This window comes from Phragmites australis, chromosome 7 (assembly GCF_958298935.1).
Source record: "Phragmites australis chromosome 7, lpPhrAust1.1, whole genome shotgun sequence".
Classification (NCBI taxonomy): domain Eukaryota; kingdom Viridiplantae; phylum Streptophyta; class Magnoliopsida; order Poales; family Poaceae; genus Phragmites; species Phragmites australis.
This window is the reverse complement of record NC_084927.1, coordinates 26,525,803-26,552,483: the sequence shown is the minus strand read 5'-3', so window position 1 is coordinate 26,552,483 and position 26,681 is coordinate 26,525,803. Positions and strand designations below refer to the sequence as shown.

Sequence of the window (26,681 nt, the reverse complement as noted above, 5' to 3'; positions counted from 1 at the left end):
AGCAACCTGGTCGCTACCCTATTGTGGTCAAACACACAATTCAGAACATCCGACTGGGTCGCGTGCGGATAGTTAGATAGAGCTCCATCAACCCCCTCTTCACCGACGTGTTGGAACACCCTGCAGATCCCAAGGAGCACGTTGAAACTGTCTCCCCCCTTCTTCGGGATTACTCCAGGCTCTTCGGCTAAGCCCTTAGGGCAGGTCGAGCTGCCTCACTTTCGGTTCACCAAGTAACTTTAGGACCAAAAAGGTCATGTTTGATGTGGTGAACACGGGGACGGCTTATAACGTGATCCTAGGGCGACCAGCGATGGTCCAGTTTATGATCACCATCCACTACGTATATCAGGAGATCAAGATCCCTGGTTCGACTGGAGCCATCACCATCTTTGGTAGCGCAAAGACAACCCTGCACAATGACAAGAGGAGTCTCGACATGGTCGAGCTCACTCCCAGGTCACAGCCAGAGAATGCTATGCCTAGTCACCACCCAGTGAAGCTTCACATCACCGCCAGCCAGGACGAGCGACTCAAGGCAGTATGCCTTGACGACTCCGACCCGACCAGGACGATCCAGATAGAGGCCGGTCTGGGCCCCAAATAGAAACTCGTGCTCACCACTTTTCCCTAGGCAAACACTAACGTCTTTTCATGGAGTTTGCCTGATCTGTTTGGAGTCCCGAGGGATGTGATCAAGCACAAGTTATCTATGCGACCTGACGTACAACCAGTCAAACAAAAAGTGCATCTATTCATAGCCGACCGAAACGAAGCACTAAATAAGGAGCTTGACAAGCTCCTAGAAGCAGGCTTCATCTGAGGAATACAATACCTAGAGTGGTTAGAAAACCCAGTCATGGTCCGAAAAAACAATAGTAAATGGAGGATGTGCATCGATTTCACTGACCTTAACAAGGTGTGCCCAAAAGATATCAACCCACGTCCATACCTAATCTGTCTAATCGCATTTATTAATGTATACTCAAATGTCTTCCTTCCCGAAGTACCTCCTCCAGCGAACAAAGTCGTGGCCGTCGCAGATGGGTAGTGCCCCATCCCATAGCATTAATTGCTATAAAGTTGGGTTTGCAGACCGACTTGCACCACATGACGAGTGAGACAGGATCTGCAGAACGATCAGACAAGTGGATGATTTTTGCAGGTAGGCTCGCAGAGCGCGGGGACGGGGCGGCTTTGATAGACGAACTTGCAGCGTATGGCGATGGGATAGGCCAGGCGACCAGGGGAGGTAAGTGTGGCGATGTTCCATGGATGGAACATGCATGCAGAGCAATGCAAGTTAGGTTTACCCCGTTTCTCCATGATGATGATCGAAGAGTAGAATATATGGCGAGACATAGGTTTTTTGAGCAGGACCCTCTTGTAAATTCTCCTTTTCTTTAATATATAAATAGAGGAGGACCCTGTTTGTAAAGGGACGAGGAATGAGTGATAAAAATTTATCTCTAACTAATTCATAAACTCTGATAAGAAAATCTACAAGATGTATAGTTGTTATCCTGAGGGATGCTTGAACTTAGATAATCCCTGTGTTTTTGAGTTCATCACAAACACGCACACCGCAAACGTCATTTACACGTCTATCAATCGGTATACGCTAAAATCATTATCAAGAAGTAACCTCGATGCTCTTCAAATTAGCAGCTTTCTCCGAACATGCTGGATCACAATACTACTGTCTGCTCCAACTGTCCGGTCGGGCAATACTACTCTACTGTGCTAGTATGAAATGTGCCACATTTCAGATAACGAGTATTCATATATAAAACATCACCATTGTATGTAAGTGGAAGATGGGTACCGACTAAGGTTATTTTTAGTGAATACTTTAAAAATTTATCTCTAATATTCTCTAACATTATTACAATACTTTTTATTTTTTTATCTACTTATTTTCTATATTATATTACTCTCTTACTTTCTTTCAACTCATATTCATTCTATATAAATAGTATTGTAGCTCCCCGCCTTTCTCAAATTTGCAGCCCACTTCGGCTAGCCGCATCACTATCGCTGCACTGTAGCACAAGATAGCAACTCCGTAGGAGTATTTTGCGGCCACTTGGACACAGTATCAGCTCTTATAGCGCTAGATAGCGACCCGCTAGAGTCAGCCTAAGAAACACAATTAACGTCTGGCTCAGCTACTGGTGCTTGGCATCCCGTTTGGGAGGAATTTTTACAGTTACAGTGGAGCAAATCCTCGTCACATTCATTCCATGTACAACTGTAGACTGACTGAAAACTCTACCAACACCTGGCCCACCTTGGTCGGGACTTCCGGGAAGCGCACACACCCGTTCTGCCGTTCATCACATCAGGGCTCAGGCATTGACATCGCAGCGACTCGCAGGCAGCGCCGTCGCCGTCGCCGGACATCGCTCCGAGCCTCCGACACCTTATCCCGAGCTGTCGACAGACCGAGCGCGTGCCGACGGGTCAAATCAGCTCGACCCGGGTCACGCGGCTGCAATTAAAATTTCAATGAAACAAAATATCTAATTTTAAATTTTTAATGACAGGTAAAACCTACAGAACAAGGAATGAAAACCAACTTAAATTTTAGCAAAATTTTGTGAATTAACTGTCTTTTCATCTATAAACGAAAAAAATTATAAAACTAGATTGAAATCACCGTTACGAACCCGAGTCGTCGGATATTCCCGGTCCCGGGAAATCCGCGCGTTGTACAAATACACTCGCGTTGCAGTCGAGCTGACCCTCCATTCCACTCGCGCGGACCGTGCCAGAGTATTATCTATCGCGCACAAAGTTGTAGCCTGTCACGCTCCAAATGCAGCTTCTCCCGCGGCTCTGCATGGCCACCGGCAACACCGCCGCCGGCGATGGCGATGGGAACAACAAAGGCGACAGTAGCAATAACAAGCTGGCCACGGCGGTGTCGTCCTCCTCGTCGACCGTCTCCACGTCGTCCTCCGCCTCGGCGGCGGCCGTGTCGGAAGCGTCGTCGTCGACGTCCCTCCCTTCGCTTCCTTCGCTCTCTGCCGCGACAAGCACCTGCCTCGCGGCGTCCTTCGTCCACGTCACCACGATCCTTCCTCTGTCCGCAGCCTCCGCATCGTCCGCGGCTGCCGTCGTATCGGCAGTGGACTCCACGCACGGTCTCGTCGTGGCGCGGCCGGCGTCAGTGGCGCTCCACGACCTGTCTACCCTCGAGGCGACTTCCACGTCCGACTCCGCGGATGCCACCGATACTGCGGGCTCGGTGAAGTGCGTGGCGCACCTCCACGGCGGCGCTGCCGCCGTGACGGGCCACCAGGACGGGAGGCTGCGCCTGTGGCGGGTCTCCTCACACGCGCCTGCGAGGCTCCGCCTCGCCGCCGCGCTCCCCACGGTCTCCGATCGCCTCCGCCGGTTCCCCGTCCCGTCCAACCACGTGTCTGTCCGCCGCCACCACCGCCGGCTCTGGATAGAGCACGCCGACACCGTGTCCGGAGTCGCGGCCTCCGCCGACGGCCGCCTCCTCTTTTCCGTCTCCTGGGACAAGACGCTCAAGGTATGGGCCCTCCCGTCCCTCCGCTGCCTGCAGTCGCTGCCGGCGCACGACGACGCCGTCAACGCCGTCGCCGTGGCGCCCGACGGCACGGTGTACACCGGCTCCGCCGACAGGCGCGTCCGCGTCTGGGCGCCCCGGCCCGCCTCCGACAAGACCCGACGCGCGCACAGCAAGAAGCCGGTTTACCACCTGGTCGCCACCCTGTCCCGCCACACGGCGGCGGTGAACGCGGTGGCTATCGGGTGCGGGGGGCAGGCGCTGTACTCGGGCGGCAACGACCGGTCCATCGTGGTGTGGGAGCGGGAGGACATCGCGAGCCACATGGTCGTGATCGGGGCGCTGAGGGGCCACCGCAAGGCGGTGCTGTCCATCGCGTGCGCGGCGGGCGGGCTGGTGGTCAGCGGGTCGGCGGACCAGACGGTGCGGGCCTGGCGGCGCGCCCCGGACGGAAGAGGGTACGCTTGCGTCGCCGTGATCGACGGGCACGGAACCGCCGTCAGGTCGGTCGCGGCGGCGCCTGTGCCAAAACAGAAGCAGCGGCGGGGAGGCGTCGACGGCGACGAGGAGTGGCGAGTGTGCAGTGCGACCTTCGACGGCGAGGTGCGGGTCTGGTCGCTGCGGGTGTCGGGTTCGTAGTAGGTACGGTTTGGCGCCATTTTTTTTAACGTAAGCCAGCGTATTTTGGGTTTGTTTGTTTTTGTAACCACGGTTGCTATATTTTGGTAGTCTAAGGTTAGATAAGTTTGATAAGTTAGATAGTCTGAGTCTTACGTGCCAAAGACTCAGAAAAATATGATAAGAATTCCCCTTGCTTGTTAAATTGTGAGGCTTTGACAAAATATTGTGGCACAGGTTGACAAGCTTAAAACATAAACAAAACATCCCTTTCTTTTTCCTACCAAGTTTTGGTTTGGTCTCAGATACGTTTGTGTACATACAAAGAGAGGGGAATGTCAGCTATATTTTTGGAGTATTGCGAAGCTATTTCGCGATTGCAAATTTGTTCAGGAAGTTTCTGCATTTCCCTCCATTGTGCCCTGTGTCTTACCTCTACTAATTCCATGACGGTTATGACCACTATTAATGGAAAAAAGTGGCCGAAATAGGAAGGGAACATCTTAGTTGCTTCTTTAGTTCGATCGTTACTTTTCAAAAGCAAAAGGGAAAGGAAGAACTATGCGACTGCCATCTTAGTCAAAAGAAGCAACAGTGTCAAATTCCACATAGTAGATGTAAAGATACAAAAACCACAAGCTCCACTTGTAAATCTCGAGGCTGGACGACTGGAAAAACGACTAGAGGAATATTTTGTTAGGCTAACGTTGGATCTATCCAGAGCGCATGAATTTCGCAGATTCGTACATGAAACAATTTATTTTCCTGTAAGAATCCAAAAAGATTTCTCGTCTTCCAATCGGGGCCAAAATCGTGTGACTTTCAATTGCCCAACTCCAAACTATTTAATTTTGAACATGTGAAAACTTCGTGAAGCTGTAAAGCGGTCTTGCGCATCGCCGGGGAGTTGGAGATGGCCTGCAGCTGCAGGTGAATTCCTTACTCACGTTGGCGTGGCTGATTGCAGCGGAGGTGAGCATATCAACTGCTGACCTAGCCTTATTTTGAGCTTGCGGCATATGATAAATTAGTAGTAGATACAAAGTTTAAAGATTAACAAAGGAACAATAGACATATTATTATTATATTGATAGTTATGTCGCCTACCTTTTGTGCTGTAGTGCTTAAGGTTAAAATAAGCGTACATCCCATCAACAGTAGTAGTGCTTAATGGATACAGTATAATCTTAAGGATCTTTGTTTATCTTATCTTTTGTGCTGTCAAATGGCAGTTAACTAAAGAAAAGAAACAAACGTACCTGCTGGCTGCTGCAGCCTTTTCCTGGTGATATTTTCGGCAGTGGGTTGAATTGGTGATGACTGCATGAGCTAGATGACGAATGACACTTGTATATACGCACCTGCTTGTTGAGGACAGCAACGTAGCTTAACCCCATGCAGCGCAGCAGATTGTTGACACATCACCAAGAGTTAAAGAACAGATAAACACGTCCCTGTGGGTAATAATATGGTAATCGCATTTGGCGATCGGAGGAAAAAAGGTGTTATTCTACGGTCGCCTGTTTTTCATTGTGTTCAGTGATAAATCATGACTATCATATACATACATTAAGGTTGAGTTATCCCTTTAACCTCCCAACGAACAGATGAGACCCCGATGAAGCGGACTTCACGGTCCCTCGCCTCACCCCTCCTCCCTCTAGCACGCCCGCTATCAAATCCGTATCCACAGTTTGTCACCATGCTAATCTCTTCATTTTAAAGCTCTCTTGTTCCAGCATCAACCCATCTAATACTTCTCTACTGTCCAAGGTCGATGGCATCAGACTAGCCTTCCTCCCCATGAGGTCTTATAAGTTCAGTGACCAAGAAAGCCCCCTCCCTTTATCCCTGCAGACAGCTACCATTCTTCATCGCATGAGGCATGATCTCATTTTTCAGACGCAGGATCATTAGGAAGCGTGAAAAAAAAAAGTACCGGTACCATCAGTGGCTGATGCCTCTGATCTCAAAGCAGGCAGCTTAATGTAGTCTGGGTGATCGAGCTGGGCTAGGCGACAAATGAGTGGGAAAGGCTGGATAGGGTTAATAAGTAATCGCGCTAGTTGCGCCAAAATTAGAGAGGTAGGCAGAGCTGGGTTGTCGCGATTGGCCGGATCCATGGAGCAGCGGTGTGTAGGAGTGGAAATAGTTTAATCACCTCCACTAACTCACGCCTCCACACGCTCCATTAATCACCCCTACCTAATTAGGTCATGTTTGTTTGAATTGAAGATGGTAAAAAATAGTTTAATCACCTCCACTAACTCACGTCTCCACACACTCCATTAATCACCCCTACCTAATTAGGTCATATTTGCTTGAATTAAAGATGGTAAAAAATAGTTTAATCACCTCCACTAACTCACGTCTCCACACGCTCCATTAATCACCCCTACCTAGTAGATTCAGGTTTTTAAATATTGTGTTGGCACAAAAAAATAGATGCTCGTGCCAACACACGAGCACCTCGTGTGCAATCCGCAGCGGCACGCGCAAGGCATACAACAGCGGGGGTAACTATTGCACTTTCACGGTAACGAGCGACCGATTTACGAGCAAACCGGCAAAGTATAACTAACCCAGCAAGCAACACCTGGGAAGCCTAGTCTAGCACTGCGGCAAAGAATCTTCGTCAGCAAATCACACTCAAGAGGGACCCGTCAGGGCACGGTTAGCCGGCGGCTTGTCCTTGGTCATCGAGATCTAGAATGAGTAGTAGCAGCAGGAGGAAGGAGGAACATGACTACAAGAGCTAGGCAAAAGACGAAAGATAATGTAAATTATGTTTGATCAATTGGTTGATGTCCTTAATCGATCATGAACCTCTCATATTTAAAGGACAACAGGTCTTAGCCGTAAGAGATCAGGACTCCTAATTCAAATCAAACAAGACTAACATATATAATTCGGCTATGCCTACCTGATCTCCAAACTTTCTATAACAAACATATATTTCCTATTTGAACACGTAAAACTCACATATATCTACCCGATACGCTTTAATGTAGTTCAGCCTTCTTTAGATTCGACCAACTCTTCCATCCGTTCGGAGACCAACTGCAGGAACAAAACATGATCACTGGTCGTCTGGTCATTAGTCATGAACACTAATCGTATTCACTGGTATGAAAATCACTGTTCACTGATCTGAATCAATGTTCACTTGTCAGAGATTACTGTTCATTTGATTGGAGTATTGTTCACCAGTCAATCAGAAAATTTTCAGAACCGAAATTCTTCACATTATATCAATTTCGGTCATCAACAGATTGTATGTCACAGGGGGAAATTGATTCAGTGAGAAACAATATTTTGAGTGATTTTCCTGCTAATATAAAAAAATGTTTCTCTTTGTTTCTTGCAAGAAGTACCATGAACCAAATTACCCATTTTGTAGGTATTCTTCTGTTTCTGGCAAGAATAATAATTTCTCATTGGCAAACACACCCTACATATCTGCTCTCAGCTATTCGTTTGGATTCAAATTCAAAACGCAATATAATGGAACGTGCCAACTTGATAAAAATTCAATGGTGTAATACTGTAATGGAGTGTGAGTAAAGATTAGCGTTTCCTGTGTCCAATGCAAAACATGCACCCCTGTTTCTAAACTTCAAGCTGGTAGGGGCGCCTTGAACTTGATTGCAATATGCCGATCTGCCATGTCGAGGTCAAAAACAAGTGCCTCAAGACTGAAAACCGCCGCCCATGTCCGCGTGGTTTCAACGGAGCTTGGAAGGTGCATGCATGAACGGAGCACGTCACGACTACTTGTAACTGAGATCGTGGCTATTTATCTACAAAAACAGGCGGCACATGGACACTCGGAACTTGAAATATTCGACCACATCAGTTTGATCGATCAATTAGATCAACTGGCAATTAGCTAGGTCATGTCAACAGCTACATACATGCTTGCATGTGGTGTGTCAGTCTGCATGTCCAGACTCCGCTGTAGCTCTGGCTAATCACAATCTCTCCGACTAGCAATGGCTAGGCTTAGCGTTGGCAAAAAGGGCCCATGGCCCCTACTTTGAAACTAAAAAAATTCCCGTGCCTATACCTAATTAGTAAGGTGAAATATGTGGGGTAGCTTCATTACATTGTGTTTTCTTGTACTGACTTGGATTGTAAATTCATATTTATATGATCGACGAATAATTCAATTATCTGATTATCAATTTTTCTTAACAGTCAAACATAGTTGTATAGAATGTTGTGATCGTATAAAGATGAAACATGCTCTTCACTTTGTTGCTACCGCGACCGTAAACTCTTCACTTGGTTGTTGCCGCGAACGTAAGCTGTCATGCATAAGCATAGTTCTTGCCGATTGCATTCTGGCTTGTTATTCCTCGTAGGTATTTCTTGTCATTGTTATAGGTGTCGGCTTCATCATCTGGCCCCTCTTGGTTTTTTTTTTCTTAAGCTCCGCTACTGCCAACGAGTGTGTTCTGTTTATGTTACTCATGAATTGACTCGACAAAGAGACATCGGCATAGTAGGTCCATGTGACGATGATTGGAACGAGCATTGCCTCGCCTACATATTCAGTAGCTAGGCCATGGCGAGAAGAAGAAACATATCCCTAGTCACCCAAGCTAAGCCAGTGCTCCAGGACTAGAGTAGAGTACAATAAATAATATGCGGCCTTCAGGCCCCTTATGATTGGACTCGATAAGAGTATTCCCTTTCCTGGCTTTCCAGAAACTTCACGGTACGCGCGCAGGCGAGACGAAGAAACAACTGACAAGTCGTTAAGAAATGAATCGAGCGATCGCGTTTGGTCAAGTGTCACCAGTGATGTGTGTCCCTGGAAGCAAAGCAGGCCGGCAAAGGAGGTCCATGATCACTGTGACTGTGAACTTGGTGCAGCACTATGTTCAGACCTCGGAAGCTAGCGATGGATCGCAGATTTGACCTCCGAGAAAGACGCACGCGTCTCAACTACTGCTACAGTATCGCGTGTCAGTGTCGCCCCTACTCTCGGAAACGCCGTAATTCCTAGCTCCTCCGACCCAGTTTGCATGCATGCATGCATCGAGAACGTGATTTTACAGAGCTATTATGTTTGGCACCGTTTCAGCTTCAAAATTTACGTTGGATCTATAATTTATAGTATAAAAAATAATTTAAATTTTTATTTAAAATAAAAATGACTCAACTAAATAACTCCAATCCATTCATAGCTAAGATCCAATATTTTTTGAAGTTAGGTTTGACCAGCTTCAAGATATTTTGAATCTGAAACTGTGTCAAATAGAGATATACCTATTCATAAACAGTACATGGATCTTATGGATGACTAAACAAATCAACATTGATCTCAAGATGTGGATAAAAGCTGGTGGCGGATGCAGGAATGACAGGACCGGCCCTCGAGAGGGGCAAGTGGCGCGGCAGCCCCAGCCCCCTAAAACTTAGGGGCCTCCTCCTATATATGTATACATGGACTGCAGTTACAAGATCATGCATTGGATTTGGCTTTTGGCTGATCCAAAAGAAACAATTTTGCTAGTTTGGTTCCTTCGTAATAAGTTAGTAGTGGCCCAAATTAGCAATCTTCTCAGACGTAGAAAAGTTGAATAGTCGATGAGATCACTTTCACTCATACAGTCCTGATCTGCCTCCTCCTCTGCCTCTCTGGCGGGCAGACGACCCTGTGCTTCACCTCACACCTTTACCAATGGTCATCGCCGCCACCTCCTCCAACCGTGCTGGCAACATCGTGTTGTCGTCGACGTCCATGTACATGGGGCTGGCGCTGGTGGGCGCGCGCAGCGCGGCACCATGTCGGGTCATCTACTCGACTTTCTCAGCACACCCTCGACGGCAGCCCTAGCCTCCTTCAAGCGTCACATGGAAGACTGTATCCATGCCGGCCGATGTGGGCCATCCGACCCATGGATATACTTTAAGTGTTTATCAGAAATAATTCTTTAATACACTGAATATTATTTTCACAATTTATTTAATTTTTTTTTTTATGTTTCAATACAACAGATTCTTTTTAGTTTCGTCTCGAACCATCAAAATCTCAAAACCGATCATGAGGATTGAAATGTAGAGTGCTCTCCTTTTCTTCCTCCTACTCTCTCCCCTTCTTCTTCTTCCTTCTGCTCAACCTCTTTCTTTCATTGGTGTTAGCTTGAGCCCCCTCAGCCCCCCTATGGATCCGTCCCTTGATAAAGCAGTGAAGGAGAGTGGAAGACGGACTCAGGTAGTCAGGGAGCAAAGACGCTTAATCACACTGGCTAATGAAGGGAATAAATAAGAAATTACTAACTTTTTTATTTTGAATTTTTTTTCAAGCCTGTATTTGATACGAAACCTTCTTTTTTTCTATTCTTAATCCCTTATTTTGGGCCTAAACTAATTCGCGTCCAAAGCCCAGACTCCTAACCATCATTTCCAGAAACGGCCCACGGGGCCCACCAGGGCAGCGCTTCCCTGCCCTAGCTCCTCCCCGCGCTTCCCGCCCCTGCCCCCCGGCAAACCGCACGCCGCAATGGACGAAGAAGCGACGACGGGCGGCTCGCGCGCCGCCGAGACCTTCGATCCGGTGAGTTCTCCTGCCCGACCCTCGCTCCTCGGATGTGCCTTTTGGCTGAAACTCTGGTTTCCGAGAAGTTGGGTTGGTCGATCTGGTGACGCGCTGCTGGGAGCTGTAACCTCTTTTGGGGGATTTGAGCAGGAACTGATCCACGCCATCTTCAAGCTGGTGTGGAGCCGGCGGGGCGAGAGGGGCAGCGGTGACGGCAACGAGGTCGTCGACGTTGAGGTGATTTGCTGGTCCAGCCGAACCCTTAGATGCTCTGATGTTTCTGACCGCCCCTCTTTCCCCTACTAATTGTCCATGTTGCTGTGTATTTCTGATCTGGGTGTTTTATTTTCTGATGATTGGCAGCCTGCTCCGGATACCTCGAGAAGAAATCGAAGTACAACTGGTAAGTGAGTGCTCTTTTTTTTTTTTTTTTTTTTTTTTTTTGCTAGACTGCTGTAAGGATTTCTTACATGCTTACATATCAGGACACTTTGACAAACAGTAGTATGAAATAGCTTCTAGTAAGTGCATATGTTGGTCTTTGGTGCAGTCGAACAGCATCAATTTGCACGGAAACTCTTTAGCCAATGTTTCTGAAGTTTCTAATCTTCTTGGATAAATTTCGTGTAAACAGAAACAGAGCAAAATTGGTGCTTAAACTTTTTGACCTGGCTACATAGGGATATGCTTACCTAGTATATCAAACATCACAATTCACGACCAGTAAAATATGTCTGCCAGACGAAATTTGCAGTTACAAGTTCTTTCTGAAATATTTAATGGGGCTGCACACATTACAGTTGTAGCAAGTTTGAGTATGACAAGCCATACACTTAATCTGAACTGAACATATATTCATCAGTTAGTCTTTCATGTACTCTGATTAGTAATTATAACTGTAAGTCGATGGCCTCTAGAATTCTTTCAACTTAGCTCCTGTTTTCTGTTCAAGTCGATGGCTTCTAGTCCTTCTAGCCTTTCCAATGTTAGCTGTATTGTTACAGTAGACATAACATCATCTAATTTGGCAATAGGCAATGGCTATTACAAAAAACCTAAAACAATTTGACCCTGTTCAACACAAACGTACTTGTACAGTCGCACTTACATGCCTTAAATGTTCAAGAATAGCTGGGCAAAACATGACTCTTTTGTACTGATGCCCCATGAGTAGTGTTTTTTTTTTTTTTTGTGTGTCTTCTGGTTGTTGTCTAGATTGGAACTTGATGGTGAAAGGTTCCCAGATCCTTTGTTAAATCCAACTTTTATTACTTTGGGGTCTTTGTTATGGCTGGCTTAGTCCTGGCAGCAACTTGTGGTGTATCACTAAGATGGATGTAACAAACTTCGGTGAATGGACAGTTTTTCTTTAATGAAAAACTGGGGGACTGGGTTTCCATTAAAAAAATTAAGCATTGATTCTTGAAAGAACTAGGAAGCTGTATTTGACTCTATTGTTTTCTCCCTTATGTTTCTATTGGACAATATACTGTTTAAAGTGACTTCTCTCAAAACCTTATTGCACATGATATGCTGACATGCTGTTCACCTGGCAGCCAATGCAAGTGCACTTAAAGTCAGCTGTGAATTTCTACGGATATTTGTTACAGGTTTGTACCTCTGAAAAATCCTGCATAACCTCATGCTAACAAATGACGGCAATTCCATTTCCGCGGTTTAACTCTACATATTTCTCTTGCAGAGGCTATTCAACGTTCTGCTTTTATCGCTGAGGCCGAGGAATCAACTGTTATTGAACCCACCCATCTAGAGCGCGTATTGCCGCAACTCCTTTTGGACTTCTGAGGTACCACAGGGTGCTTCCAAATCCATTTATTTGGGCTGCATCACACCACTGGCGTAACAAGATGAAGATGCCCAATGGCCTATAGTTTTTGTACGAATGCTTCGGCTTAATCATGTGGCTGATTAATGCCTACAACACACGCAGCTTCTACGTCCGCTGAACTTGGCAAGAGGAAACGGTTGGATCCAGATGGTTAATCAGGGAAGCAGACCGGCTATGTCAGCAGATGCTCTTAGCTGCATGTCTAGTCCGTAGCTTCAAGAAACTTGGGCTAAAAAGTGTGTACTTTGGTGATGTATCTTTCTGAAATAGTAGTAACTTGCCTTAAGAAGTTACAGATGCAGGTATCGATTATTTTCGCCCTCATATCGTATTTGACACAAACGTCATCACTGCGCTGAAGTTGAAAACAACCTCGTATCGTATTTGGTTCCAACCAAGAAATTATCTGAACCTGCAGTATCGTCTTGTTTGGCACTCGTATTCTGAATTCCTGATACTGGTTGTACCATGAACGCCGCATCCGCCTCCCCGGCCCGCTGCCTCTCGCCTTCCTCCGCCGCGCTCCCCCGTCGCCGCCTCCTCGCCCCCGTCACTGCGAGGCCGCCGCCGACGCCGCTGCGGCGCTGCATCCCGTTCCACCGGATGGCGGTACGCACGCACCCCCACCCCCTCCCTCCCCTCTGTTTGTGTCCTGTTGGTCAAGGAACCGCGGCGAGCCTCAAGTCCCCCGCATAATTATTTGTTGCTTGTTACCGTAAATTGGATGGTTGCGCTTTTGCGGTTAACCAGATTAAATAGAACTGAGTTGCAGATTTTGTTTGGAGGCACAAATTTGAGAGCAGCAGAGCCAATTTGATTCCTAGGGCTTCCTAAAAAAAATGATTCCTAGGGTTTCCCTAGAAGAGGGGATGCTTGGGGATACTTGGCTTAATCTAGTATAGCTTCATTTTGAATCCAGGTTTTGATGCTAAAATCACCCTTTTGTTTGAGGGAGCTGAAATTCACTGTTAGCCAGCTTCTATCAGGTGCGCCACTACTGTGGAGGTGCTTTAACTGAAGATCGTATCTTACCGAAACTTTTTGGTATATATCAGCTTCGTTTTGAATCCACGGATAATTTTTTAGAGTAATCCACAGAGATTTTTGGAGGGGCATTTGCTGCTTGCAAATGTGTAACTGCTTCTGATAAATCCAAGTACAGCAATCCAGGTAGAAGAGGGGAGGGTTCATGATACTAGAATTGAACTAGCTGGATATATACTATTTATTGTGCATCTGTAGTTTGATGAGATCATGTTGAATCTACACCGAATTATTCTTCAAGAGAAGCTACCAAGTTAATAGACATATAATTTGTTATTATTGTTAAAGGACTTGGTGACAAACTAGTCCTTTCTGTTTATTTATGCTTCAGCAGTTTTGTATAAGAAAAGAAAGTGATGTCAAACTATCACTGTGATGCATATAATCTGTTCATTGATGCAATTTTATCCTGTTGCCATACATACAAAGGAGCGCATCTCACCATTCCTTCCTCAACCTTCAGCAATTTTGGACTCAAGGATCACTGGACAAGAACAAAGCTCTGGTCGAGTACCTAAAGCAGTATGGTGCTGTTAGAACTGATGAAGTGGCTGAAGTAATGGAAACAATTGATAGAGCATTATTTGTACCAGAGGGTGCCCCTTACATTGACAGTCCTATGCCTATTGGTTACAATGCGACAATATCTGCTCCTCACATGCATGCAACCTGCTTAGAACTATTGAAGGATCATTTGCAGCCAGGCATGCATGCTCTGGATGTTGGATCAGGTGTGTTGCAGATACTCTGTCGCTGTTTGTTATTGTCCATCAGATTTTACTGTTGAATGAACAAATTGTCAACTTCTAATTTCATTTTTTTCCTAACTGCTGTCATCGACATGCATTCCTATCACCTTGTAGGTAGTGGCTACTTGACAGCTTGTTTTGCAATGATGGTTGGACCGGAAGGTCGTGGGGTAGGAATTGAACACATTCCTCAGATTGTTGCTTCTTCTATTGAAAATGCCCAAAGAAGCGCTGCAGCTCCATTACTGAAGGATGGATCGCTTTCTTTTCATGTTGCAGGTATGGTAACTTGTGTGAGTGTGACTGTAGTATGTTGAGCCATTAAATGCATTAAGAAAAAAATCCGCACTTCCCCTTGTAAAGCTTCTAATCTTGACTCCTGTTCACTTTACTTTTGTTTGGTACACATGTTATGATGAGGCAACGTTAGCTACTATTGGTTCTGTTTACTGGCATGGCATTCTATTTGAGTACTTTAAAAGCGGTGATTTTCAATTTTAATGATGTAAAAACCGGTCTATCCGTTGGTGGAGGAGGAACATAGGCAGTTGGCAGTACATTTTTTCTTCAAGCAGATATGAATCATTGCTAGCACTGTTGCTGTTGTCTCAAATGAAGAGTAATTATCAAATTGTTACTGCAAAACACATGTCCAAACTTGTGTTTTGATTGTTGATCCTTCGCATTCTGTCATGACTCCCAAGGGTGTTCTTGATGCTCCTTAGCTAGAGCACCTCGCCTCTATTCATGTCAGTAAACTCTGAGATCACCTGAAGCTTAAGATCTTTGTCTGTTCTCAAAACTACAGATGGCAGGCTTGGCTTTCCAGACGCAGCACCCTATGACGCTATCCATGTCGGCGCGGCGGCACCGGAGATCCCTCAGCCTCTGCTCGAGCAGCTGAAGCCTGGCGGCCGGATGGTCGTTCCTGTAGGCAGCTACTTCCAGGACCTGCAGGTGGTGGACAAGAACGCCGACGGATCGATCAGCGTCCGGAACGACGTGTCCGTGCGCTACGTCCCTCTAACCAGCCGCTCTGCTCAGTTGCAAGACCCCTGATTAAGGTCCCTTTGCTATGGTCTATGGACCTCGAAGTGTCTGTACATATATATGATCGCTACGATCGGACCTCCTCGTGTTTCTTCTGAATATCTAGGTGGTTTCGGTTTGGTGATGTTTAGCTAACAACGTTGTAGAACGTTAGAAACAGTTGTTAAGGTTTTTGATTTGATTTTCTTCATAATAGAGATTAATTTTCTTCTTTTTTTTAATAAAATCGGCATCACTGATGCTATGTATGATGTCACTGGACTACTATTGCACATCTGCGAACTAGTCTTTTCATCACTAATGGCTATTCCCTCCGTTTCGCAATGTTTGTCCATACCTTCGGGAGTATCTGTCTCAAATTGTTTGTCAATTGTAGTAACCAAAGATGCTTTATGGTTCATTTTCCTACTATACCCTTGAGTGCATGCATACATTTACTTCAACGTTGGTGAATTACCTGCTCTCATTCTCGTATTGATTAGGAGTAGAATGGTCATCTCACTGTATTTTTTTCACTCGATTTTAATATTCTTTAGTTTATAGTAATGATAAATATGGATAAATATTGTGAAAGAAGTATAAATATTACATATCCCAATACCGGCATAGGATTTGTACTCCCTCCGTTTCCATTTAATTGGCCATTTTGACCAAGACACAAACCCCAAGGCATTCATCTTTTTGAGGGGATTGACAAAAATACCCCCAAGTAATTAGGGTCATGTAAGCGCATTGATGAAATGTTTAGAAGAAATTTGACCAATGTCTGGTACGCATATTGGAAATTTTTAATACGAGTGTCTGCCGTTCTTTTTTTTTTATGGTGGGCCTATACTGGTATGGTAGTGTAAGTATTTGTAAAAAAATAAAGTGATGAAAGTTAACTTAGTACTCCCTCCAATTATAAATATAAATCGTTTTAGATTTATACATAAGAATTAAAAAAGTAGATTAAATGATCTTCTTATTCTTTATTTATTCTGCATTGAAAAAGATAACTCATTCATTTGTGAAAGTAGTAGCATTTATTAAATAAGGGTAAGACTAGAATAAAAGAGAAACAAATATATAGGAGTTCGAGAATAATTTATATTTAGAGAATAATTAAGAAGGTTAAAACGACCTATATTTACAGAGTATTTGTAAATGGAGGAAGTATCAATCTAGGTTTTACATCGGCTTGAAGTTCTTGTACGAGACGACGGCGTAGAACGGGTCGGAGCTGGCCATCGCAAACAGCCTCATCACGGCGTCCAGCGGCGAGGCCGACGACCCGCCGCGCGAGGGCTGCTTCCTGACCACCTCGGGCTGCGTGAACCCCTCCACGCACTGGAAGTACTGCGTCACGAGCTGGACGCGGCTGTAGGCGGTGCCCTCCCGCCATGCGCCGATGGCCTTCCCGTAGAACATCCGGTTGCTGAAGCTCACGATGCACACGCCCCCCGGCTTCAGCACCCGGAAGATCTCCGCGAAAACCTCACCAAATTAACCAAGATTCATATGCCGGCTTAATCAGTTCGTCAATGCGAATATAAAGCGGAGAAGAAAAAAAACTGTATTAGCTGTTAACTGCAGTTGAAAGAAGATACCTTTTCAGGGGACTGCAGGTACTGCACGCTGACGGTGCAGAGCACGGCGTCGAAGCTGCTGCTCTCGAGCTCGAACTGCTGGTCCGCGTTGAGGTCCTTGACGAAGAAGTAGTCCAGGCGCGGGTTCCTGGCGAGCTCCTGCGCGTTGAGCCCGTGGCCGACGACGCGCTGGAACTGGACCTCCGGCGGCAGGTGGCTGACCCAGGAGCTCATGAGGTCGAGCACGTCCCACCCGGGGCGGAGGCGCTCCCGGTAGAGGTCCGTGAGCGTGGCGGTGAAGCCGTCGTCCACGTGCGTGACGAGGCGCGGGAACGCGTAGAAGTCACGGTCGGGGCGCGGGTCCAGCTTCGCGCGGCCCTCGGGTGGGAGCACCAGGCGACGGATGCTGCCGGCGGCCGCGGGGGACGAAGGCGACGGCGACGGCGACGGCGCGGGGTCGTTGGAGCATCGCGGCGCGCGCGGGAATGGCCTCGGCCGCAGGCGCAGCGACGGGTGCAGCGTTTGGGGCGGGGTGCAGAGCATGTTCTCGTGGAGAGTGCAGGCTCACTCGTTGGTCACATGACGTGTTTTATCTGGTCGCCGTGTTCACAAGTTGTTCAGAACACCCACCAGGCCACCACTGTTGATCAGTTCCTTTCTTTCTTTTTTGAGGAGATACTATTGATCATCTGATACTTCTCGGCCGTCAGCAAGCACGACCCAGGCAAGTGATGAAGGAGGAGCGAATGGGCTGGAAGTCCCAAGGAAGGGGGACCGTGTGTGAAAGCCTGCTACTCGCTTCCGACCTCCGAATGGGCCCAGTAAAGGGAGTACGCCGAATACTTGAGCTAGCGCTGGACGCAGCGGAGGCGAGGGTGTGAAGAACCCAGACTTAACCCGAAAATCCTGATTTAGGCGTGTCCGCGAGTGACCAACACATGCATCATACGTGGTAGTCCAAGTCGCGGCTCACAGAAATTTTTTTCTTAATAATTTTTTCTTAAAAACGTTTTCTTAGTAATTTTTTCTCAAAACTTTGCTCGATAACTTTGAAGTAGAAATTCTTTTTAAAATGTTTTAAAAAAGAAAATTACGGAGAAAAAAACTTCCAAAAAAAAGTTATAGGCTATCGGAAGGTCCACGAGCTACCCTCCGGACGCACGCACGGATTAGCACCGTCCGACGAAACCTCTCTAAAACCTCTACAGTGTCGTTTCCTTCTTTTCTCCCTCATGGTCTTGCTACCGAACCTCCGAATCTCTGAGTTCTAAAGCTATTATTATTAGACACTATATTTCGCTGGATTTTTGAGAGAGATCGTAACATGGCCCAACGTCGGCCCATCAGCATATGGGTGCAGCCCACGATCCATGTGGCCGACCAGCCTTGGCTGGCTGAGCTGGCAAGTGATAGATTAATCTTCGAGTTAATTTCACGAACTCACCGTTTTTTTGCTTAGTCACAAAACTACCATTATTTACGGCTATTTCATAAAACCACCACTATTCTAGGTTTCTTCTTACAAAGCTAGCGATTCCGTCAGTCCACGGTTAAAAATTTATTATTCACCAATAGTATTGTTTATATGCACGGTGGTCTTTTGTTTTTTAAAAAAATCAGTAGTCTTTTGTTTCTTAAAAAATCTTATAAGTTTTTGTACGTGTTCATAATCTATGTGCAACCCATTTTAATTGATTCACACAAAAAATCTTATGTATAATTTAAATTAAAATTCTCCAAAAAAATACTACTTTTATAACTTCTAACAATTACTAAGACCTTATATAAAATCTCAAAAATGAAATTCACTAATATTTTTATTATATGATGGAGTAATTTCTAAAATTATTTTCATCCTTAGTTTATACGGTGAAAAATTGATTTTCTTTGAAATACCTCATTTCCATCTATTCTAACACGCTGCATATAAATGTAGCATTACACGTATTATCAGTTTCGTCTACCCATGGTTGCCTCCTCCTCCTCTGCTTACCTGAATTAGGAGGTCACCTTACACAGATTGCACTATCACTTCAATGCTGATTCGAGTAAGCAATTCATTTGATTTGATGAACGATGCCTGTCCATGATCCCACCAAAACTTTAGGATTCCGTCTGCGGGCCAACAGTGCAAAAGACAGCGTTTCTGTTCACCATCCGCGCTCCAACAACTTCTAATGTTCTGCAAATTGGCTGGCATTCGAACTACGTTACCTACAATACAAGACTCATCGTGCATTCTATCTACCATACATAGCACTCAGCTTCTGCAAACTAGCTGCCATCCAAACTATCCTACGCATCCAGATTCCAGCAGCTTCCAATGTTCTGCATATGCGGGCCATCAAGCGAGGGCATCCAAGCGCGGCAACGCCGTGCCCTCCTTTCTAGTATTAGACTAGAAGTATAAAAGGCACTTAGGTTCTCCTCATAAGTCATAACAGGCAACATTGTCCAACAAGCACCAACTTCAGCCAGCATCAAGATTTTAGCTGTGATCGTCGCCTTCCTCCTATGGTGCCAGATCATCCGCATTGCCAACCCTTGGCAAGAGAAGAAGCGGACCACCAGGTGGGGATCTTGTGCGATACTGCCACGCAGAGAGAAGTTGGGACACCGTCTGAAGCAGGCATTTGTGCACTTCTGACCTCTGAGAAGATCTCTTTACTCATTTCATTCAGCAAATCTACCCACAAGATTAGAAAAGATATAGTATGAAAAATAATTTCGCAAGGATCACGAATCAACTTTTTAATCAAAATAAGCCTTGTTACGAGCTTTCTAAATTACCCGGCGTAAAGCTGCAAGCCCAATTACATGAAAAGATCTCCCATGAGGTAAATGACTGTCAATCCACTCATAATACTGCTGCACAGAATTAGGAATAGTAACAGCACCAATACACATAGCCATAACACCCCAAGCAACTTTAGCAATGGGACATAAGAAAAACAGATGTTGAATTAGGGATTGTGCATGTTCAAATGGATTATGCCGAAATGCTGACTAGTTGCCTTAAGAACTCTGCTCAAGTTCTAGGGCAGCTAGCGTTTATCTCTCCCGTCGCTCTAGATCGTGCTACAGCTTACGTACGTGTGAGCTTGAGCTCATGTACAATTTTCTCGGTAAGGTGGAAGCCTACGATCAAAACGACCTAATCTTCCAGTTTTTGAGCTTGAGAGGCAGCTGCGCGAGCATGCTCTTGCTGGCCACGCTCCTCGTGCTGCTCACGAGCTTGAACCACTGGCTCTCCGGGTCGCAGCTGTTGTCCGCGCTCAGGCACCGGCACGGGTTGGTCACCACGCTCCGGCCGTCCGCGCCCACGTCCAGGCAGAGCATCCCGTCGCTGCTCCCGGAGGAGGAAGAGGACGACGACGCGTTGACGGCGACGTGCAGCTTGGAATCCGACACGAGGCGCCACCGTGCCAGCTCGTCGCCGCACGTCACACCGAGGTGCGCGGGCCTGCCGGCGCCCTCCGCGCGGAGGCACAGCAGCGAGCTGTCCCGCAGCACCAGCCTCTGCTGCTGCGTGTTGTACGTCCACGCCTCCGTCTCGTTGCACGGGCCCAGCTCCAGCGGCTGCGTCAGGGACCGCCGCACCACGCACAGCCCCGTCACCGGGTGGAACAGCACCGTGTACGGCGCCGCCTCCGCGAGACCGGGGCCTCTGAAGGGGCGCTGCAGGGCGTGGATCCTGCGCAGCGCGGTGTCGTTGCGCGGCTTGCACCAGGCCCAGTCGAGCACGCCGTAGACCTCGTCGAGCCCCAGGATGCCCTCCCGGATGTAGTAGCTACCCTGCAGCGTCCAGAGCGCCCAGTCCAGGTCCAGGTCGGCGGCCACGGCGGCAACGCACCCGTAGTACCGGTTGTCGTTGGTGTTGCCGCCGCGGTTGTCGACGCCGAACTCGCTCAGGAAGACGGGCCAGCCCTGGTCGAGCAGGTAGAGCGCGCGGCGGGACACGCTGGCAGAGATGCGCGCGCACACCTGGTTGGCGTTGCCCGTGCTCCACTCCTGCCCGTTGGAGAAGCCGTACCAGTGCACCTCGAACGCCACCTTCCCCGTGAAGCTGAGGTTCACCTGCCGCGAGTTGAGGAACGCCAGGTCGTTGTCGAAGCTGAGGCCCGAGAGGATGACGAGCACGCGCGGGTTCGCCGCGTGCACAGCCTCCGCGCCGCGCTGCATGTACCTACATGCGTGTACACGCGGTGGTTTTCAGCTAGTGGTATGGTTGGTTTAGCTTTAGATAGTGAGAATTTAATTTAACTAGTTCAATGTATATGAGTTGTAACGACAGTTGTAACGAGAGTATAAAAATTACAGTAAATAATATAGTAGACAGAGTGTTCTCGTCCTTGCCGTCACCTGTGGTGCCCGCCGATGTGGATCTCCTTGCACGGCAGTCCAAAGACGAGCGTGATGATAGCCCAGATGATGAGGGAGGACGTAGCGTTGGTGGCACTGGTATTGTGGTGCTACACACGGATATAGTGCACGTCTAATTTACATGGTGGATATGATATATGGACATTCAACTATACAGTTTAATTTATACATGCATCCACTAAGTTCTGAAAATACTAAAAATTATTAAAAATTACTGTACATATAGGTTCTATTGGGCTCATTTTTCTATTTTCTTTTTTCCCACTTTTTCTTCTCCTTTTTACTGGGTCGGCCGAAATGGGCATGGCCCATCCTTTCCCTTCTCTCTCTCCCTTTCTCCTCGCTCGGGCTGGCAGGCCGAACAACCCAGCCCAACTCCCTCTCCCTTATCCCATCTCTTTGTCCCTCCTCGCCCAACCCTCTCTTCTCTCTGGCGCGAGCAGTTGTGACAGCTAGGGTTGAGGGTGGTGGCGGCTGGAGTCAGGGGTCGCCGGTAGTGGCACAAAGGAAAAGGAGAAAGGGTAGCGTACCTTGAGATGATGGCGGCTCGATATGGGACAATGGGGTCGAGCGTGTAGGGTGACGGGAGCCAAAAATTTGCATACGATAATATTATTGACTCCTCTAAAATAGTTGGTGCAGGCCGATTTGATCAATGCAGCGCGGTGTGTGCTCAGGCTAGTAGTGGATGACGTGGCCTAGTCCAGGACTCCGGGTGCTATGCAGGCCGGCTACTGAGGTGGCCAGCATGGGCCTACTGTCTTGGTGTATGGATGTAGAGACAGGCCAATGCAGCTAGTGAGCTCGTCTGGCATGTGTGGAGTAGAGATGGGCTCTTCATTTGCGTATCTCCTCCTATGTCTTTGCCCGGTTTTTAGCCTCATATCTTTATCAGCACCCTCTAATAGAACCAAATATGACAATAGTGCGTATTGCTGCCTTAGATTGATGTACTACTTATGTTTTTACAGAAACGTTCCACGTAAAAAAACAATTTACTTCCTATACTATCGTGCCCTAATTAAGGCTAAAACAAAAAGATTTAACTAGAATTTTCAGAAATTCCCTGCAGAAAAAAAAAGTTATTCTCACGTGCAAAAAAACTGCTGGAATGCGTGAAAAAGAGTGACGAAAGATGAAGATTCAACTACATGGCTCAAACTTGAAAACATCGTTAAGCTACCCGTCATTTTTGGGAAAGCCCAGTGTGCATCTAGCAAAATTCCTTCCATTCATAGGCTCCTCCGCTCCCTCCTCTCTTTGTCTCCTGTCTCTCCCGAGAGAAGAAAAGGAACCACGCGAGAAAAAAGCAGACACCCACGGCCACACAGGCATGAACAGCACCGGCGACGTGTGATCCCAACCCTCTCCTCCTCGGCCGCATGAATCCACCGAGAGACCACACGGATCTAGCCTGCTTCTAACCACCCTTGATCTCGACGCGCTCGATCCACCCCGCCGGGAGGTCCTCGTGCATCCCTCCATATCTCCGCGCCATTCATTGGATTTTTTGGTAGTGCACGGAAGGGGAGGCGTGATGAGCGCACGGATAAAGGAGATGGTGCGGGTCGCCAACACGTGGCTGGGCGACGGGGCCTTCTCCTTGGCGTACGGGCGCCAGGAGGCGACGGCGTCCCGGACAGGGTGACTCGGCGCCGAGGGCGGTGGAGAGATGTGGGTGGTGGTAAGGTGGCGGGGAGGCGGACTACTCCCGGTCCCGGGCAGAGGGTTGTGTGGTCTTTGCCATGGCAAGCCGCGAGCGGAGTGGTGGTGGGTTGCGGGATGGGTTGGTGGAGCGGGACGGGGATGAGAGAGAGAAGGGGGAGGTAGTTTGGGAGACGAACGGGTGAAGAGGGAAGAATATCGTGTATTTATCGAGCAGTATGAGTTGAGTAATTTTTGCGAAGTTTAGAGTTAGTCTGCAGGACGTGGAGGTAGGATGTCCTCGCTGATATGGTAACTATTATGTATTTTTTAAGTAGTAGATATATGTAAAATTTATGAAACCTTTTCTTATCTATAATCTTATCAGACGGTAGATTATAAGATTTTATAGTATAATTTAGACTTATAAATTATGAAATTTCGTTTTTATAATATGATAGTTTGTTTTTTTTACTTTTGAGTCTGAAATCTACCATCAAAATAAAACCAAACAGAGCTCAACTTCTGCTCGCCACCGCCGTGGCTTGCAAAGCAACGGTGGTTGTCTGCAGAACGAAGGATGAAATGCTGCTGGTGGTACAGCGAATGAATAATGCAAACTACTACTGTAACTCTGCAAGAGAGGCCATTACTGATCTTCACGTGCTGTGCAGGAGCAGTGCAGAGATGTAAAGATAGCTACTACTCTGCACTGCTACTCCATTGCTCCAGCTGCCAACCACGGACACGGATCCGCCAACCACTGGTTTCATTTACTGGTTACGGACATGGCAAACGACAGATCAACGTGGCAGGTAGCACGACACTGAGAGCTAGTGGACTAGTGGTAATACCCATTAGTCCATTACCATGAAGGTAAAATCACTGAGAGCTAGTGGAGTAATCGTGTTTGTATCCTCCGGAGAAATGAGCAGTTCACTTACTTGTACCAGTCGTTCGCGTTCTGCCTGGGCCCCCTGAGCTCGTTCCTGAGGCTCATTCCGACGACGTTGGGGGCGCCGGCGAACATGGTGGCCATCCTGGTGAGGCCGTCGATCCAAACGTCCGGGTCGAAGTAGGCGTCGCCGAAGAAGCCGTTGCCGTCGGTGTTGCCGCAGCACCACCCGGGCTTGCTCACGTGATTGTCCAGGATCACCATCACGTTGCTCTCGCCCAGGCTGATCACCACGGCCTGCATGCATGCGAAGTTGCACGACGACATCCATGTCACGTCTGTTTGATCAATGCCAAAGACGAGCGTGTCATTCATGCGGAGAGACTAGACAAGACTTGCCTTGAACGCGTCGATGAGCCTGAGGTCCACGATGCCGGGGTTGTTCACCCTGATGCCGGCGAGCGACTCGGTGAGGTTGAGCCGCTGGAAGGACTGCGCGACGGTGAGGTTCGAGTAGGAGGCGCTGGTGACCAGGAACGTCGGCCAGGTGAGCCTGACGCAGTTGAACCCCATGGCGGCCACGTCCCCGGCGATGGCGCCCACGGGCTGCTTGCCCAGCCCCTCCGCGAGCATCGGCTCCAGGTGGGACGGCCAGTTCACGCACGCCAGCTTCACCCGGCTCCCGCTCTCGTCCACGATCCACCGCGACGCCGTCGACAGCGCCACGGCTGCCGCGCCCGCCGGCCCATGGTGGCACGCCAAGGCAAGAACCACAAGGGCAAGCCACGCGGCGAGAGAACTAGAGCTCATGGCGATGGTGAAAGTGAAGGGCAAGTAAGAGCGGTCACTGTGTATACTAGCAAGGTTGCTTCACCATGCGGAATGGTGAGGCCTCAAGGGATCATCAACATGGTGGCTGACAAAGCGGCGCCGCTGGGCCTCGGCGTGTGTGCAGGGATCTCCTCGGCAGCAAGTACTCTTGCAGTCTTGCTGATGCTTTAAGGCTGGGCTGCAACAACTGTTTCAGTATAATCTATGCTTCAAGGAAGGCCATTGTAATGGCTAATGAGATCAGTGCTGTGCTCCTAATTCACATCAGAGGTGAGAAAGAAACCGGAGGCCGGCCGGTGGGAGTTTGGAGTGAAGTGGCCACCAAACTCTTGCAGTTAATTTTTTCCGTCCTTTCCAATTTGATGTCCATGTTGGCTACTACTCGTCTACTCCATTTGTAGCAGTACTGTACTACCCTGGTGCAATTAATAGCTGTTCAAGGCTGTGCTTGAAATCTGTTTACTTCCTATTTATGAGGGGCTCGTCCAAACCTGAAATGTGTTTTGCTTTTAATCTAAGAATGTATCGTTCCACTATCGCTGCAAGATCATGCAAACTACACGCGATTCCAAATATGGATTATCAGATCGATTAGGAATGGACTGCCTGAATATGCAGATTGCGTTCTTCAACTGAAGGAAAATAAAATGGCGACATGTGAATGAACAAACAGAGGAAAAGAAGTTGGGCATACTGACGACATCAGGCTCTTCTCTTCTAAAGCTGGCTCAGTCCGTATTTTTGGAGTTCGAATGCAAAAGTAATCCTTATCTTTCAGTTGTCATTGACAAGCTCAAAAGATTCATCTTGGACTGATGATCCTGCCGTAATCTGCTCCTTTTCCCTCCTCCGGCCGAAGCATTTCTGAAGTTGTTGAATTTAAGCACTCAAACTCAAGTATGCTAAATTCAGGTATGCATGCCAAATCGCAGAGAGTGGAAAGGAGACAATTCATACATATGACCTCAATAATTGGACTACACTATACCTTGGAGTGACTTTGCGTTTACATTTTTTCATCCATGAGAATATACCGTCCCAAAGAATGATCAAAGAACAAAAGAAATAAAGTAATCTGGATAAACCAAATGTATTTCTGCACATTCCATTTATTTTTTATGGTTTTGAACAAAGGAGATTTAAGCTGTGTTTGTTTGCTGCTTCTGAAACTGCTTCTGCTACTGGCAGAAGCCAGAAGTCAGAAGCCAGAACAAACGAGGTTCTGGAGAAGTGGCTTCTGGAGAAGCCAGAAGTCTGTTTCTGAGGAAAATGAACTAAAGCTGAGAAGCTCGCTGAGATGTGCTTCTCTAAGAAGCTATGTGCTGAGAAGCCAAAAATTTATTGTAGAAGCCAATAACCTATTTCCAAAAGCAGCTTTTCAGAAAAGCCAAAAACACTGCTTTTCAGAGAAGCTCAAAAGCAGAAGCTCAAACAAACACGGCCTTACTCTAAAATAACATATCAAAAGACAATTGATTCAAATGATGATACATTAGAGCAATGGCGTAGGCAATAATCTGTGTCCCCTTTTCCCACCTTTTTGGACAAGCCTGGACTGAACTTGGAGATAATTACATATTGTTTTCCAAGCTGCAAGACGACCGTAATACAGGATTGAACAATTTTGTGGATTTTCCACTTCTCTGTTATGTCCGTCCTTGACCATATGAAAATGTGATGTACCCAAATTTTCATGAACTAAATGATGTTGGAGGCCAGGGTTCAAGTGATGGCAACTGCAAGATGGAGGAGCCGCCAGGTATATCTCTACTGCTTAAGATAAATTTGAACCATTGACTCTCAGGATTACAGGCCGGATCTACGCTTAATCAATTGCACTGATTTGTTTTGATACCACAATCAGGACTGGCATCCAAGCACACTGTGGTTCCATTTTCAGTCAGTTCAGTTGAAACATGCATCCTTGAACTGGATATCGGCTGCCACTCCGAACTGGATTTGCTG

General features: G+C 47.2%; 5 protein-coding genes across 8 annotated transcripts; 3 read left to right on the top strand and 2 right to left on the bottom strand.

Moving 5' to 3' along the window:
- The first annotated feature begins 2,739 nt into the window (after positions 1–2,739).
- LOC133923555 (protein JINGUBANG-like) lies at positions 2,740–4,546 on the top strand. The gene has a single exon (XM_062368838.1). It carries the CDS (start codon positions 2,819–2,821, stop codon positions 4,175–4,177), a length of 1,359 nt encoding a protein of 452 aa, XP_062224822.1. The 5' UTR covers positions 2,740–2,818; the 3' UTR covers positions 4,178–4,546.
- Positions 4,547–10,580: 6,034 nt separating this feature from the next.
- LOC133924436 (protein MHF2 homolog) lies at positions 10,581–12,864 on the top strand. Of its 4 annotated transcripts, none has more exons than XM_062369956.1 (6): positions 10,581–10,721; positions 10,854–10,940; positions 11,067–11,106; positions 12,260–12,313; positions 12,406–12,510; positions 12,655–12,864. In XM_062369956.1, the coding sequence occupies exons 1-5, from the start codon at positions 10,668–10,670 to the stop codon at positions 12,507–12,509; spliced, it is 339 nt and encodes a 112-aa protein (XP_062225940.1). In that variant the 5' UTR covers positions 10,581–10,667; the 3' UTR covers position 12,510; positions 12,655–12,864. The 4 variants fall into 4 exon arrangements, with proteins under 4 accessions (XP_062225940.1, XP_062225942.1, XP_062225939.1 ...); XM_062369958.1 differs by having other exon boundaries at positions 11,059–11,106; XM_062369955.1 differs by having other exon boundaries at positions 12,406–12,864.
- On the top strand, positions 12,717–15,612 carry LOC133924434 (protein-L-isoaspartate O-methyltransferase). Its single transcript, XM_062369953.1, has 5 exons — positions 12,717–12,854; positions 12,971–13,161; positions 14,060–14,327; positions 14,460–14,624; positions 15,154–15,612. Exons 2-5 carry the CDS (start codon positions 13,021–13,023, stop codon positions 15,402–15,404), a joined length of 825 nt encoding a protein of 274 aa, XP_062225937.1. The 5' UTR covers positions 12,717–12,854; positions 12,971–13,020; the 3' UTR covers positions 15,405–15,612.
- An 869-nt stretch (positions 15,613–16,481) lies between these two features.
- Positions 16,482–17,603, bottom strand: LOC133924433 (uncharacterized). Its single transcript, XM_062369952.1, has 2 exons — positions 16,985–17,603; positions 16,482–16,871 (listed from the first exon to the last, which is right to left on the bottom strand). The coding sequence occupies exons 1-2, from the start codon at positions 17,504–17,506 to the stop codon at positions 16,566–16,568; spliced, it is 828 nt and encodes a 275-aa protein (XP_062225936.1). The 5' UTR covers positions 17,507–17,603; the 3' UTR covers positions 16,482–16,565.
- Positions 17,604–19,906: 2,303 nt separating this feature from the next.
- LOC133924432 (glycosyl hydrolase 5 family protein-like) lies at positions 19,907–25,061 on the bottom strand. Its single transcript, XM_062369951.1, has 3 exons — positions 24,285–25,061; positions 23,935–24,182; positions 19,907–21,149 (listed from the first exon to the last, which is right to left on the bottom strand). Exons 1-3 carry the CDS (start codon positions 24,693–24,695, stop codon positions 20,108–20,110), a joined length of 1,701 nt encoding a protein of 566 aa, XP_062225935.1. The 5' UTR covers positions 24,696–25,061; the 3' UTR covers positions 19,907–20,107.
- Between the last annotated feature and the right edge of the window lie 1,620 nt (positions 25,062–26,681).

Excerpts from the sequence above, each read along its gene's own strand:
- LOC133924434 (XM_062369953.1), top strand. The coding sequence starts at position 13,021 with ATGAACGCCGCATCCGCCTCCCCGGCCCGCTGCCTCTCGCCTTCCTCC. Across the intron at positions 13,162-14,059 it reads TCCCGTTCCACCGGATGGCG|CAATTTTGGACTCAAGGATC; the intron begins GTACGCACGCAC and ends CTCAACCTTCAG. Across the intron at positions 14,625-15,153 it reads GCTTTCTTTTCATGTTGCAG|ATGGCAGGCTTGGCTTTCCA; the intron begins GTATGGTAACTT and ends TCAAAACTACAG.
- LOC133924436 (XM_062369956.1), top strand. The coding sequence starts at position 10,668 with ATGGACGAAGAAGCGACGACGGGCGGCTCGCGCGCCGCCGAGACCTTC. Across the intron at positions 10,722-10,853 it reads CCGCCGAGACCTTCGATCCG|GAACTGATCCACGCCATCTT; the intron begins GTGAGTTCTCCT and ends GGATTTGAGCAG. Across the intron at positions 11,107-12,259 it reads AAGAAATCGAAGTACAACTG|CCAATGCAAGTGCACTTAAA; the intron begins GTAAGTGAGTGC and ends TTCACCTGGCAG.
- LOC133924433 (XM_062369952.1), bottom strand. The coding sequence starts at position 17,506 with ATGCTCTGCACCCCGCCCCAAACGCTGCACCCGTCGCTGCGCCTGCGG. Across the intron at positions 16,872-16,984 it reads ACCTGCAGTCCCCTGAAAAG|GTTTTCGCGGAGATCTTCCG; the intron begins GTATCTTCTTTC and ends TAATTTGGTGAG.
- LOC133923555 (XM_062368838.1), top strand. The coding sequence starts at position 2,819 with ATGCAGCTTCTCCCGCGGCTCTGCATGGCCACCGGCAACACCGCCGCC.
- LOC133924432 (XM_062369951.1), bottom strand. The coding sequence starts at position 24,695 with ATGAGCTCTAGTTCTCTCGCCGCGTGGCTTGCCCTTGTGGTTCTTGCC. Across the intron at positions 24,183-24,284 it reads GGCTCATCGACGCGTTCAAG|GCCGTGGTGATCAGCCTGGG; the intron begins GCAAGTCTTGTC and ends GCATGCATGCAG. Across the intron at positions 21,150-23,934 it reads AACGCGAACGACTGGTACAA|GTACATGCAGCGCGGCGCGG; the intron begins GTAAGTGAACTG and ends ACACGCATGTAG.